We start from the raw sequence: 13,732 nt of genomic DNA on the forward strand, positions 1-13,732 counted from the left end.
GTCTCGCATGAGATGGACAACAATTTGAACATTTCACCTAAAATGTCTTATGGTATGCTTGAGTGTGATATTGTTATGTTACAGGATTACATGCCTATGATTTTGTAATAAAAGATTTTGTTATAAAATAAAGGGGCATTATTTGTGCTGGACCCTGTAGCTAAGCTTAGTACCTTTATAACAAAGATGTGGACAGGGATGAATGACTTAGGCCATATATTTAATAAAAGTTAAATAAGTTAATAAGTGCACAATAAGTGCTAATTAATGTTCATTATTTTAATTACTGTCCTTATTGTGTTGAAATTTCCCATTACATTTGAATTCAATATATAAATCATAAGGGCAAGAAGCATGTTTTTCTTTTTTCATCCCATATATCTCTAGCCTTTAACATATAAAAAACGCAGGGTAAAATTGTTAAATTCATAACTTGTAACTTTAAGGAGATGCTCAGAAAATCTTTTGGCAGGGGCTCAGAGACTGTCTATCACTAAGGAGACCTCCCACCTCCTGCACAAAGTAGTCTTGTGATTAGACTGGAAAATCATGGTTCCATATGAAAGTTTTCTCCCTTCTACAAGCTGCCAGCATTCAGAATATTGGGCAGATAGTACAAAATCAACTAAAATTATTAAATTGATATAATTGACGAAAGTGATGATGATGTACTTTGAGATTCCTACTGAAAAAAAAATTATGAATTAAGAAATACTTTTAAGATATGGCAATAAAAATAAGAAAATCCGATTTGACTAAGAAATGCAATGTTGTGACAATTATAATTCCATTCAGTTTAAGGCAAACATTGTGGACAAAGCTTGTTGATGAGAATGAAAAGATGTGTGGGAAGACTTAAGTATACAAGTATTCTTTGAATAAAAGATATGCATTGGCTAAGGAAGCAGAGGCAAAATGTAACTGGAAAAGCAGGTGAAAGCAGAACACGGAAACTTGGAAAGACAGATAAGGGAGTTAGGATGTGATGGGGTAAAACCAAAGCAGAAAGTTATCATAGATTCTGGTAAAGTGGTATTTCATGGCTAAAACACCCTTTAAAAAAGTAATAGGGAAGATGAGCCAGTGGAAATGCTTACAATTAAAGACATTAAGGAAGAAGGAGTAAAGCTTTTGCAGAGAAAAATTAATGCCGTAGAAATGCTACATTTGATCAGCATTCTGAAAATACAGTTCTAATCTTATCTTACTCACTAACTTAAACAACTTGGGCAAGTCACTTAAATTTTCTATGACTGTGCTTACTTATATCTAAATTCATGTGGTTGGATTCCACTAGTTTCCTGAAACATACTGATAGTAAGGCAGACATTTTTAGATGGAACACAGAAACTTAAAAATGTCGTTACATATTCTTTTTACTTACTTATTTTTACAATTACATTTTTTAAAATGTAAAGTTCTACCAGCTACACATTAGCAGAATGATATAACTTTTAAAAAGATCTTGATTTTTGCTTCTAGTGATGAGAGAATAACAAGGTTTAGAATTTTCATCCTACCATCAAAATTAGAAAATTGGAAGCAACATAATAAATGACATTTTCCAGACGTTGGCGAGCAGGCAACACTGTGATCACTAAAGAGGACGAAAACAATAAGGAGAGACCTATGATGGCCTTAGCTTTCTGCCTATCAGCAATTTCCATGTTGCAACAAAGGTAGGGGAACCCAAAGAAAGCTCAGTGGTCTAGTTGACTGAAGGTGACAAAGACTAGAAATCAGGGAGAATGAGGACAATAAAATATGTGGGCTTGAGCAACAAAGAAAAAGGAGCAATTAAGAGAAAAAATTCCTGAAATATAAAGATGCATCTCCTGGAGCTTTTGGCTAAATAATAATCTGCTGATGCAAAGGGTAAAATTCCACAAGAATGGACAAAGTGAAACTTTCAGAGGAAAATAATTGCCAAGGAACTGTGAGTAAAATAATTTCTGGAGTATGCATAGGGATTGATTTGAGTTCCCACCAACCAGCAAGAAGAGACCTCTCTGAACACATGGGAATTTAATGGAGACCTTGGAAAGGGCATGTCTCAGTGTTAGGGCTAAATTTCCTTAGAGGGGAGATTGCTCTAGACCTACCCTTGGGAGATGGAAAAGTTTCAAAACAATCAAAGTTAGATGCAAGTAAATTAACTGACTGCCAAAAAATTTCCAGCCCTATTTGAAGGTATAAAATCAAACTCAGTCTTCAACAATGCAAAATTCAAAGTCTTGTAACAGTGGAAAATTGTAATGGTGGAAAATTATAACCCACCCCAACATTCTTTGACATTATTTCTGTAAGTGCTGACTCGGACTAATATGTAGCTTGTAGCTAAACAGCATGTTTGTATAAGAAGCCTAGGAACTAACTTCAAAAGACAGACTCCAACCTTCAGGCATCCCAGCTCTGGGAGATTTACTCTCCTTTGACCGTGGAGCCAAGATGATGTAAGGTCAGGATGACTAATCCAGAATGATGGCATCAGACCATCACGTGCCTTATTGGAATGGACTGTGCTCATCTGCACTTAGAGTTTTCAACACCCTCCCTTCATCTCTTTGTTAAAAAGACCTCTGCCTCCACTAAGAGAAGTGGAGATGGGCTTTGAGACGTGAGTCCCGCATCTTCCAGGTGGCTGGCATCTGAAAATAAACCACTTTCCTTTACATCAATCTGCAAAACAAGCAATGCTCAAGGAAGTTCTTCAGGCCAAAGGAGAGACGACAAAGGGAAACAAGGGCAGGGTCTCTCAAGCTTCTAACCAAAGAGACAGAAATAATAATAACAACAATAATAACATTATTAGTAGTAGCAGTAGTGGTTTACTACTGCTGGTAACAAATGACCACAGACTTAGCAGCTTAGAACCACATATATTTATTATCTCACGGTTTCCGTGGGGCCCTGCTCAGGGCAGGGCATTGCTGGGTCCTCTGCTCGAGGTCTCGCCAAGCTGCAATCCAAGTGTTGGCCGGGCTGCGTTCTCAGCTGGAGGCTTTGCTGGGAAAGAATGCGCTTCCAAGCTCATTTGGGTTTTAGGAAGAATACATTTCCTTATAGCTGTGTGACAAGGTTCTGACTCTTTGCAGGTTGTCGGAGGGAGGTCACCAGCAGACCCTAGAAGTTACACATACTTCCTTTCTATGTGGGTTTCCTCAACACAGCTGCTTACTTCATCGAGCCAACAGGGAGAATCTCCTGTTCCAGTCTGCTAAGATGGTTTCTTCCACAGTATAAAGTAATCAAGGAGTGACATCCCAGCACCTGTGCCAGGAACATAATCTAATCAAGGGTGAGACAGCCCATCACCTTCACGAATCCTAGAAGCAAGGGTCCGGTCCCTCTGTAACTCAAGGAGTGCGAACTACACAAATGCATCGATGCGAGGAGGCGAGTCATTGGAGGGGTCGCCTTCGGGTCTGTATGCCACATCATTATCATGGAAACTTGCTTGCTTAGAAAAAGTGTATTTAGCTTCAGAAACATCCCTCCATCATTCTAATCAGGTCTTGGTAAATTTCCTGGGGTGCATCCTGTCCAAGGTAAAAATCCACATGATTGTAGTGAGGAATAAATTTGTAATAAATGAGTCTGGTGATTTTAGGAAGTAAATTTTCAGTGTCCTTGGAATCAGCCACACGGTCCTGTCCACCACTCCACATTGCTGTTGGAACTTCCATCTTAGAAACGTTGTACAAGGGAGGTGTTAGCTAAATGCAATTAAAGAGAAAGAGAGAGTCTTACAGAGTAAGGCCACCACCTAAACCTTTTTCCTAAAGCAGCTATATACTCTTGTCAAAGGGAGGACTTGGCTAATTACGAGTAAATAGTGCGTACAGACATAGTGTGTGTGTGTGTTTGGGCACGTACACCCACACACGTATGTAGTTATAGTATTTTAGAAGAAAAATCAGATTTTTCACACCAGTTGAAGTTATTAATTTTTACTACTGTAGTTGTTATGGTGGCACTGAAAATTTGCTTTTCAAAAAAATTCCAAACTTCCACATCCCTGATTTGTAAAACACATGTATCTTTGATGACTACTTGTTTAATGTGAACTCAATCTGTCAGAAAAAGTCAAAATCTCTATTAAATTCCCTTATTTACTCAAAAAACACATATATATCCCTTAATATGGAATTTTTGCTCTAAAACTTTTCATAGAAAACATCAAGAGATATCTTGATGTAGCATTCTTTGGAAAACAGCACTGATTCTTCCTAAAGGTGACCTTTCTGTCTGCTTTATTTTTAATGATTCTGTATAGTAGTAAAAAACTTTCCAAAGAACTAATAAGACAGTGTTAGCTCATTTTATGAGAGATGGATATGAAGTCAGAGCATATGCTCTAGAAACAAAAATTATGTATCTTTACTTCTCTCTTTAACATATGACCTTAAATGCTGAAAGTTTGTTTCTTCCTTCCTTCCTTCCTTCCTTCCTTCCTTCCTTCCTTCCATCCTTCCTTCCTTCCTTCTTTCCTACCTTCCTTCTTTTTTCTTTTTTTGTGAAACAGTAAGTAGAGTAGAAGAAGAATGGACTTTAGATCCAGAAATGCCTGGGTCATATTTTGATTCTTTACTAGCTAAATAATTTTGACAATTTACTTAACCTCGCTGAGCCTTGCAAGGTCATAGTGAAGGTCCAAAGTAATGCTATGGCACATGGTAAGAAACCAGTAAGTAATATCTGATCTATATAAAATAGCTGGCAGAGTTTGAATGAGACCTAGTCAGTGTTTAATGAGTGGATGCATACAGCGTGGTGCAAAAGTAGGTTTGCAATTTTTCATATGAAAGATAATACAATAATCAATCAACAAGAATAAATGCTGTGTTTTGCATACTCACAACTGTAAGCCTGCTTTTGCCCACCCCGTGTGTACTAGCTCGTTCACAGTACGCCACTGATGACTGTTCCTACTGTACCTGGTGAAAGTGCTCCATGTTCTGATCGGGGTTGCCCCAGTCGAAAGCTTGGAACAGACCGGAATTAACAGCCTATAATAAAAGCATAAACACATTAAAATGATATAAAAATAATACATTTAAAGACAGTAAACAAGAAATATACAGAGAAGATTGACATTACGTCCTACTTTTTAAAATTCAATAAAGATTCATAAGCCAAATAATAAAAATTTATACTAATTTCTGAAACATTGTTAAGCTTTTATCCCCCCTTCTAATTTTCCCATGAAGATCCTCAAACAGAAATGCCTTTAAAATGTTACCGTGCTGTACACAGATAAGTTTTAAAGATGCCCAATCGAATGATTCTTAAATATCTTGGCTTACGGAATTTACATATCTGTATCTACATCTATATATGTATATATATTTAAAAGGCACCACCTATATATTTCTTTTTTAAGAAAGATTTTTATTTATTTATTTTTAGAGAGAGAGGAAGAGAAGGAGACAGGGCAACATCTTTGTGTGGTTGCCCCTTTTGCGACCCCTATTGGGGACCTGGCCTGAAACCCAGGCACGTGCCCTGATTGGGAATTGGACCAGAGACACTTTGGTTCACAGTAGGGCATTCAGTCCACTGAGCCACACCAGCCAGGACCACCTATATATCTCTTACATTAAAAAATGTCTGCCATTATTATTAAGTAACTTTAAACCTTATTATCCTTATCAGGCAGTCTAAGATATTCCAATGATACTCCCTGTTCTTAAACAGTTTTTTTTACTATCGAAAGGGACATTCATTCCCAGGACGCCCCAGGTGCTTCCTGTGGGAGGTGTGGCTCGCTGGGTCTGTCTCCTGTCTGCAGGGCCAAGCACCCTGCATGTTATCAGTAGGGAGGACACGGGCTGCACGGCTGAGACACCACGCCTGCCCTTTCTTGCATTTTAATTTTAGACTTCAGGTATTAGAACAGAAACATTCGTACACCTGGGGGCTCCTTTTTCTGTGATTGGCCACCCATGCCTATTTGAAGAGGCAGATAATTTTTACCTTTACCTCAAGCTCTTCATTAAACTATTAGCAGACTACTCTAAGGGTTTTTTCTTCACTTGAATCTCGAGGTATTTTTTTCATACTCATTGATTTAAACTTTATTTTTAGTTTTAAATGATTCCCATCAGATTTATATTGACAGAGGCAGCAACCTGCTGTTACTGGAATTTTGCAAAATTTCAACAATGGGAAGCAGTAGAGTATACTAGTTACAAACATGGATTCTTGCATCAAACAGGCCTGATTTGAATCTAGGCTTAAAGAAATGTTGAATCTGTGGTCCAGGACAAGGTATTTGTCTTGTCTAAACCTGTTTTCTCACCCGTGAAGTAGGATTGACAGTAGCATTCTTCTCATGGGTTGTGAAGAGTAAATAGAGCCTTAAAAACACGCAGCACCTAGAAAGGCTCAACAAATCTTTTTTTTACTGATATTACTATCATCTTCCTCATCCTTGCCTTAGCTGTCTGTATAACTTATGACCGAATATTTTATACCCCCACCTTTATTTCTATTTTGAAGAGAACTGCCTGTCAGAGAACAGTGCTCCGGAAGAGGATTCAGCTGTGAGACGTAAGGGATTGGCTATGGCATTTGTACAACGGGGATATTAGTGTCTTAATACAAGATTGTCATGAGAACGAATTACATGACATTGGATGAAGTCATGTATAGAAATGATAAAAGAACACATAGTCAGTGCTCAGTAAGTATAAAATTGAAGTTGCTCTGCCCGGAATGCCATGCCCATCAGTGAGTCTGTTTGCCTCCTCACTAGTAGGAGGCGCTGTGTCTCCAATGTGTTTTTTCTGATACAAACTTGAAGGCTTATTTCAGAAAGCCTCAACGAGTGTTTCAGGCTAGCTATGGCCGTGATTTTAAACTTTAAAGCAAGAAACAAATGTATCAAGGCATAGGTTAAAATGCAAATTCCTAGAGATCTCAGATACATTAAAACTTTGGGAAGAATTCTCTCTCTCCCCCATTCCACGTGCAAACTCTCTTACATACTTGGCTCAGGAAACTATACTAATGGAACTTGACTTATCTTGGAGCTTGTCAAATATTGAGTAACATAGTAACACAAAGAAAAACTTAAACTGAGGGTAAAAACAGACACCATTAATCTATATTAATCCCTCCCTAATATGGAATTTGCTCTGAGTAAAACTGCATACTCTGAAATGGCCCATAGACCAAATGAAGGGTGAGATCTTTCTGGAATAGCCTATATCATGATGCATAAAGTTCTGTTAGAACTGGTGGTGTCCCAGAAGAGGAAATATAAGCTTTCCCTAGAAAGGCAGTTAGGAGTAATCTAAGGATCAGAATTCAGTTAGCATATCTGGGAACCAGGCCCAGACTCCAGACGCTGAGGACATGCGGACGGGAAGGGAGTAAAGGAAATCAACATGTGTTGATGCTGATGCTAGAAATATCAACTGGACAGTGACAGGTGCCTGCGAAACCCTGCAGCGAGCCGTCTGGGGGTGCTGCTTGGGGGTCTCGCATAGATGTGTGTGCATCACATCAGAAACAGGAAGCACGTACCTGGGACCAGTGTAGCATATTCTGCACAGAAGTTCCTGCTGGACTCTGTGCCAAATAAACATCCAAGCGACTCTGCACAGTAAAGAGACCATGTTTCATCTCGAGCCTAATCATATGATCACATCACAAGTAAATTTGAATACTTTTCCGTCAGTTTTTCTTTTAGGAATAAACATATAGCATACCCTCTGAAGACATATGAACCAAAGAAGCCCATCTTTAAGTTTTCCTTCCCTTAACTCTGTTCTTCTGTCCCGAGCAGTGACTTCATAAAGCCCACAGAGGGCATCCCACAGGTCAGAGGCAGAAAATAATACACCTTTTCTTTCTAGTCGCATCTCAGACGGGTCCCAGAGGACAGGAAGTCATGGGATAAAAGACACACTGGTTTTCTTCTTCACCCTCTATTATGTCTCAAAGGACATTCTAAGAAAGTTGTCCATTGTAGATATTGAGACCAGATCTGAATGTTCCCATTTGTTTTCTGATTTTTAGTATGTGGTAAATATTCTGTAGGGCTGTTTGAAAGTTTGTAGGACATAAGCCATCCAATATTTTAATCTCCATTAACATTTAAATTTATTCTGTATTAAAAAAACCCTTAAGTTTTTCATATTTTCAATTGCATTCTGTTTTTTTAGTATACAAAATGAGTGATTTGCCCACCAGAGTAAACATCAGAAACATCTTGGAGCTTTAAAAAATACAACTATTTATGAACTACCCAAACCTGCGATTCAATATTAAAATTTCCAGGGCTAAGTTCTGGACGTGTGTATTTTTTCAAAGTTCTACAAATATTATGCTTACATACCCCTGGTTATACTCTACTAAACATTCTTGCAGGCTTTGTAATATTCCATAGTCCAGACCCTGACAGTGAGAAAATAGAAGGCGATCTCTCTGCATAAATGTACAATGAGGGCTGCCAATCTATGTTCAAGTGTGGCATATTGTGAGGGATTACTTGAGCAAACTCTTAAACTATGTTGAGTGGGTGATTTTGAAATTATCTCTACTGAGTTTGCTTAAAGGTCTTTTTACTTAGCTTGCCTACATGACATGCTTCCATCTAAGTGATAGGCAAGCATAGTCTCCCTAATAAATTCAGAAAGGGAGAAAGGAATGTGAAAAGCAGTGGCTAAGGCATGCTTTGCAAAGACGACATTTGAAACCTTGCTTAAATGCAAGGAAAGCATTAACCTGTGCTTTCCACCTCCAGAGGGATACAAATCTCTGCGCAGAATCTGTGACACAACTGGAAATCACCTTCAGCTCTGTCTCTGGTTTCATACATATCTCCTCTCTAGCTGGGCAGTAAACAGTAACTGCCTCTCTTTCCTCCACCCACTGCTTGGGTCAGCTAGTGGTAAATAAGAAAGGAAAGGATCGCACTTAAGTTGCAAATGGCTTGACAAGCACCCAACACTTATTCCTGTCTGTATCCCTTGAACAGTCAATGTATAGCTATCATGGAAGAGCCACCCCTTTATCTCTTTGGAGTAAAGAAGTGGCTCACAAAATGGCTATTTCTATACGGAAGTGGAAAATTGATTTTAAAAATAGAAATGCCTGAGCTCACTTCCTGAAATTCTTCTTCACTAGGTCTAAGATAGGGCTTACACACAGCAAGATAAGTTTCAAAACCATAGCTGTGATCAAAGTGAGGGGCTTTCCAATGTGGAACTTTGGCCAATAGCAAGAGGTGATAAGAACTTGTAGCAAAAAACTTTCTCAAGTCCTCATACTTTAGTAGCAGGTGGACTCTCAGCTTTGGATGGAAATCATGAATATCCTATAACATTTCAGGAGACAAAAAGCAGACCTTGTACATGGTTTCTGTGCAATTTAGAATAACATCTTCTAACCGTTGTGCAACAAAACAATTGCTTTCCCAGGTCCAACTACTTACACGTACCATGTTTAAGTTTTTTGGATCAAATCCAGAAAAAGAAAATAGGAAGTTGCTGCAAATACGATGAAATAGCTTCCGGTTACACACCTTGGTGGCAATGAATTGTTCAAAAAATGTATGAGGAGAGAACATCTTGTCACCAAATAACACCTGCAAGTTCAATTTAAGACACCATCAAATTTCATGGGGTGCATGTCAACAGTGGAAAATGAGTAGTAATTCAGACAAGGACTGAACAGAAGATGACATCTGCTTAGTACTTAGAACTCAGTGAAAGCAAGAGTTATGTTAAGTTTTGTCTTTGTAGTTCCCCCAGTTCCCCTCATTTCCCGAGATCCTTTTCTTGGAGTGTTTTTGTAATGCCTCCTAAGAAACTAGTCCCTATAGAACACAGTTAAGGCTTTGGAACCAGATATACCTTGGTTATACTCTTTCTCTTTCTCTGAAAGTATTTAATTTCTATTATCCTGAATTTTCTCAACGATAAAATGGAACAATCAATATGCACTAAGTAGAACTGTTGTGAAGATAATAAGTCATGTTTAAAAGATACCTAGTGCATTTTCTAGACCTAGTGAACATTACAAAAACAATATTATTATTATATTCAGTGACTAATACAGACGTAATAGTCATTCCTTCTAGAATCTTTAAATAAACTCTTTCTAGAGGCAAAAGCTTAACCCAAAGAAATCAATCTCTACTCATGGAATTTCTAGCAATGTTGCAAGTAACTCGAATGTATATTTTGAACTTTAAGAATCCTTGAAGTTAAAACATAAATTAACATCTAATCCCTGTGCATATAAATCCAATCTTGCCATAGTTTTACAATAAGTAGTTTTATAATCTTAAGACAATAAACAATATAAAGGTGAAAAGATATTTTTTTGATTCTTAAAAATTTTGGAAACACCCATTTACACTAAAAAACTATCATTTCTCTCTTCTGGAATTGTTCTTTAATTGGCAATCACAACTAAGAACAAAAAAACCTAGCATTTATTTTTATTGCACTAATGCACTACAATAACTTATATTACCTTTGGTAAACCAGATCTACTAATTCTTACTGTTACAATTCATTAAATTCCGAGTTTGAAAAATGGTTATCTTTACAGTCAAAGGTAATATTTAATAAAATGTTTTATATTCCATGGGATATTAATGAAGTATATGATATGCCATGACAATATAATCTTTCATTCCAGAGAGAGGGAGGGCTGGAGAAAGGAAGGAAAGGAGACAGGGAGAGGCTACAATATGTTAAACTAGTTCAAACCACTGCAGGCATTATCTAGTTTATCCTGGCCTCTTATTCACTTTGTCACAATAACTGGGACCATTGGACAATATGTCAGCTAATTCATTTACTCCACTTAACAAATTGTAACTCTTTCTATGTAACTGTTTTCATGATAATTTAATAGTACTTATCTGTTAAAAGAATGTTGACATCTATGTTCTCAAGTGTGATAACCTAAATAGATCACCACATAAATAAGTAATTAAAGTAAAAGGCAGGATCTGATTTTACTCAGTGAACATTTTTATTGTTCATTTACCAATATCTTCATCATCCACACTTGGCGAAATATTCTTGTGAAAGAAGACAGCCAGTTCAGAGAGTAACTGACCATGAAAATATGATGTGAAGAAGAGGCTATGTACCATAAGAAGTTATCGTGCTTTGTTCAGACGGTCGACTTTCCTAAATACGGGGTGAAATAGCATGATAGCCCTTGACTCCACCTCTGTAACCATGCAAGAGTGACTCAGCAAAACTACCAACCATTTACCCAGGGATAAATAATTGCTCCTTTACCCTAACCTAAAATGGAGGATAATAATGCAGACTAACCAGCCATATAGCATCCACTTGCAGAGTGGTAAACATGCTAACTTGTCAATGTAATTCCAGGTTTGTTCTAGAGGGGACATGTTTGTCTCATAACAGCATGGGGATACGCTCCTGCTGTTAGCTTTTTTGGTACCTTTGTGACAATTACAAAAGCACCTCCCTCTTCTGGGCACATGACTCTACGCCAGGACACATGGCTTGCCAAGCAAAACAGGGACTGCATTCAGCCCTCCACAGCCTACTGAGCTGGGCACCAGTGTGTATGGCTGCATAATGATCCAGGACTGACTTCTTCAGGTCGGCACTGAAAATGACAACCTATGAAAAAGCACTGCCCATGGATGGCATAATCAGATCTGGGTTCAAATTCTGACTCTGCCACCCATTAGCTCTGGGTGATTTGGAACAAGATGTTTAACAGCATGTATGTGCTCTGAGACTCAAGTGCTTTTAAGAAATGGAAACAATATTAATCCTTAGAATCATAGATAGTATGTAAAAAGCAAAGGGTCAAAGCAAGCTATAGCTTAGAACAAAGAAAGTTAAGAAGAGGAAGGCATAAATGCCCAGGGGAGAAACAAGGGGTGGGAGGGGAGGAAAGAAGGAACAATTGGTAAACAGGAGATCTGAAACACAAAGGGCTGTGGCTTTGACTGCAAAATAAATTCAGTTAATAATACTAGATAATATTTATAAAGCACCTACTACAGCCCAGTACAATTATCTCAATGAATATCTCAAACAAGTTGACAAGTTCTATATTTTTTAATTTACTTATTAACTTACAACTTTAATGAATTGACACTATAAGACATTAAAATCCTAAGAATGAAAGCTTGTACCCTTTGACCTACATCTCCCTATTTTGCCCTTTTTCAGTCCCAGAAACTACCATTTATTTTTTGTTTCTACAAAATTGGCGTTTTAAAATTAGATTCCATACATAAGTGATTCCATACAGTATTTGTCTTTCTTTGCCTGGCTTATGTCATTTAGCATTAAGCCCTCCAGATTCGTCCATGTTGTTGCAAATGAAAGTATTTCCTTCTTTTCTTTTGACCTTTTTATGTTCTTTTTAATTTTTGTTTTTTAATTTGTTGAGGAACCTGCGTATTGTTTTCCATAAGGGCCATGCCAGTTTACTGCCACCAATAGTATAGTATGTAGGGGTCCCTTTTCTCCACATTCTCACATCATTTATAATTTCTTGTCATTCTGAGAAAAGCCATTCTAAAAGGTGTGAGGTGATATCTTATTGTCAGGTATGAGGTGATGTCCCATTGTGGTTTTAACTTGCATCCTCCTGATGATTAATGTTGAGCACTTTTCACATATCTACTGGCCATTTTTATGTCTTCTTTGGAAAAAAAAATTGTGGTCCTTTGCCCATTTTTAAATTAAATTACTCACTTTTTTCTATTGAGTTATATAAGTTCTTTGTATATTTTATATTAACCTTGAATCAGGTACATACTTGGCAAGTATTGTAGGTTACATTCTTAACATACTGATTACATCACTTGCTGAGTTGGAACATTTTAGTTTGTTCTCTTTTTTTCTTTCATTACCCATGCTTTGGGTACTTTATGAAAAAAATTATTGGTAACATTAGTGTCAAGAACCTTTTCCTTAAGTTTCCTTCTGTGTGTTTTACGGTTGCAGGTCTTACACTTAACTCTTTAATCCATTTTAAGTCAATTTTGTGTGTGGTATAATATAGGGATCCGGTTTCATTCTTTTGCATATAGCTATCCCGTTATCCAAATGTTATTTTTTGAAGAGACTATCCTTTTCCCATTGTGTGTTCATAGTGCCCTGTCAAAGATTAGGTGACTGTATGTAGGGGTTTATTTCTGGGCTCTCTGTAATGTTTCGCTGGTCCATGTTCCTGTTTTTTATGCCAGTACAATACTGTTTGATTACTATGTTTTTGTAATATAGTTTCAAGTCAAGAAGTGTGATGACTCCACCTTTGTTCTTTTTCTTTTTTTAAATTAATCTTTATTGTATTTTTTTCCATTGCCATTTAGTCCCCAACTTACACTCACTCCTCCCAGCAATCACGACAGTGTTGTCCATGAGTCCTTTTACCTTTTTGCTCCATCCCTCTGCTCCCTAACCTCCCCTACCCACTATTATCCTGCTCTCCATCTTTGAGTCCATCCCTATTTTCCTTGTTAGTTCAGTTTGTTCATTAGATGCCACATCTGAGTGAAATCATATGGTATTTGTCTTTCTCTGATTGACTTATTTCACTTAGTATAATGTTCTCCAGGTCTATCTATATCGTCACAAAGGGTAAAATTTTCTTCTTTTCTATGACTGAGTAGTATTCCATTGTGTAAATGTGGCATAGTGGTTCAATCCACTCATCTACTGTTGGACACTTGGGCTGCCTCCATATATTTGCAATTGTAAATAACACT

At 37.5% G+C, this 13,732-nt stretch overlaps 1 protein-coding gene across 1 annotated transcript in view; it reads right to left on the reverse strand.

The window, feature by feature from the left end:
* Positions 1-2,880: 2,880 nt before the first annotated feature.
* The window catches only part of LIPK (lipase family member K), a 39,659-nt gene continuing 28,807 nt past the window's right edge, over positions 2,881-13,732 (reverse strand). The window contains exons 7-10 of the mRNA XM_024563432.3: positions 9,449-9,595; positions 7,531-7,602; positions 4,938-5,009; positions 2,881-3,716 (exon numbers count right to left, since the gene is read on the reverse strand). Of these exons, the coding sequence (XP_024419200.2) occupies positions 3,483-3,716; positions 4,938-5,009; positions 7,531-7,602; positions 9,449-9,595 (525 nt within the window). The 3' untranslated portion in view covers positions 2,881-3,482. The remainder of the gene's footprint in view (positions 3,717-4,937; positions 5,010-7,530; positions 7,603-9,448; positions 9,596-13,732) is intronic.

The sequence above is a fragment of the Desmodus rotundus genome, chromosome 4 (assembly GCF_022682495.2).
Source record: "Desmodus rotundus isolate HL8 chromosome 4, HLdesRot8A.1, whole genome shotgun sequence".
NCBI lineage: Eukaryota > Metazoa > Chordata > Mammalia > Chiroptera > Phyllostomidae > Desmodus > Desmodus rotundus.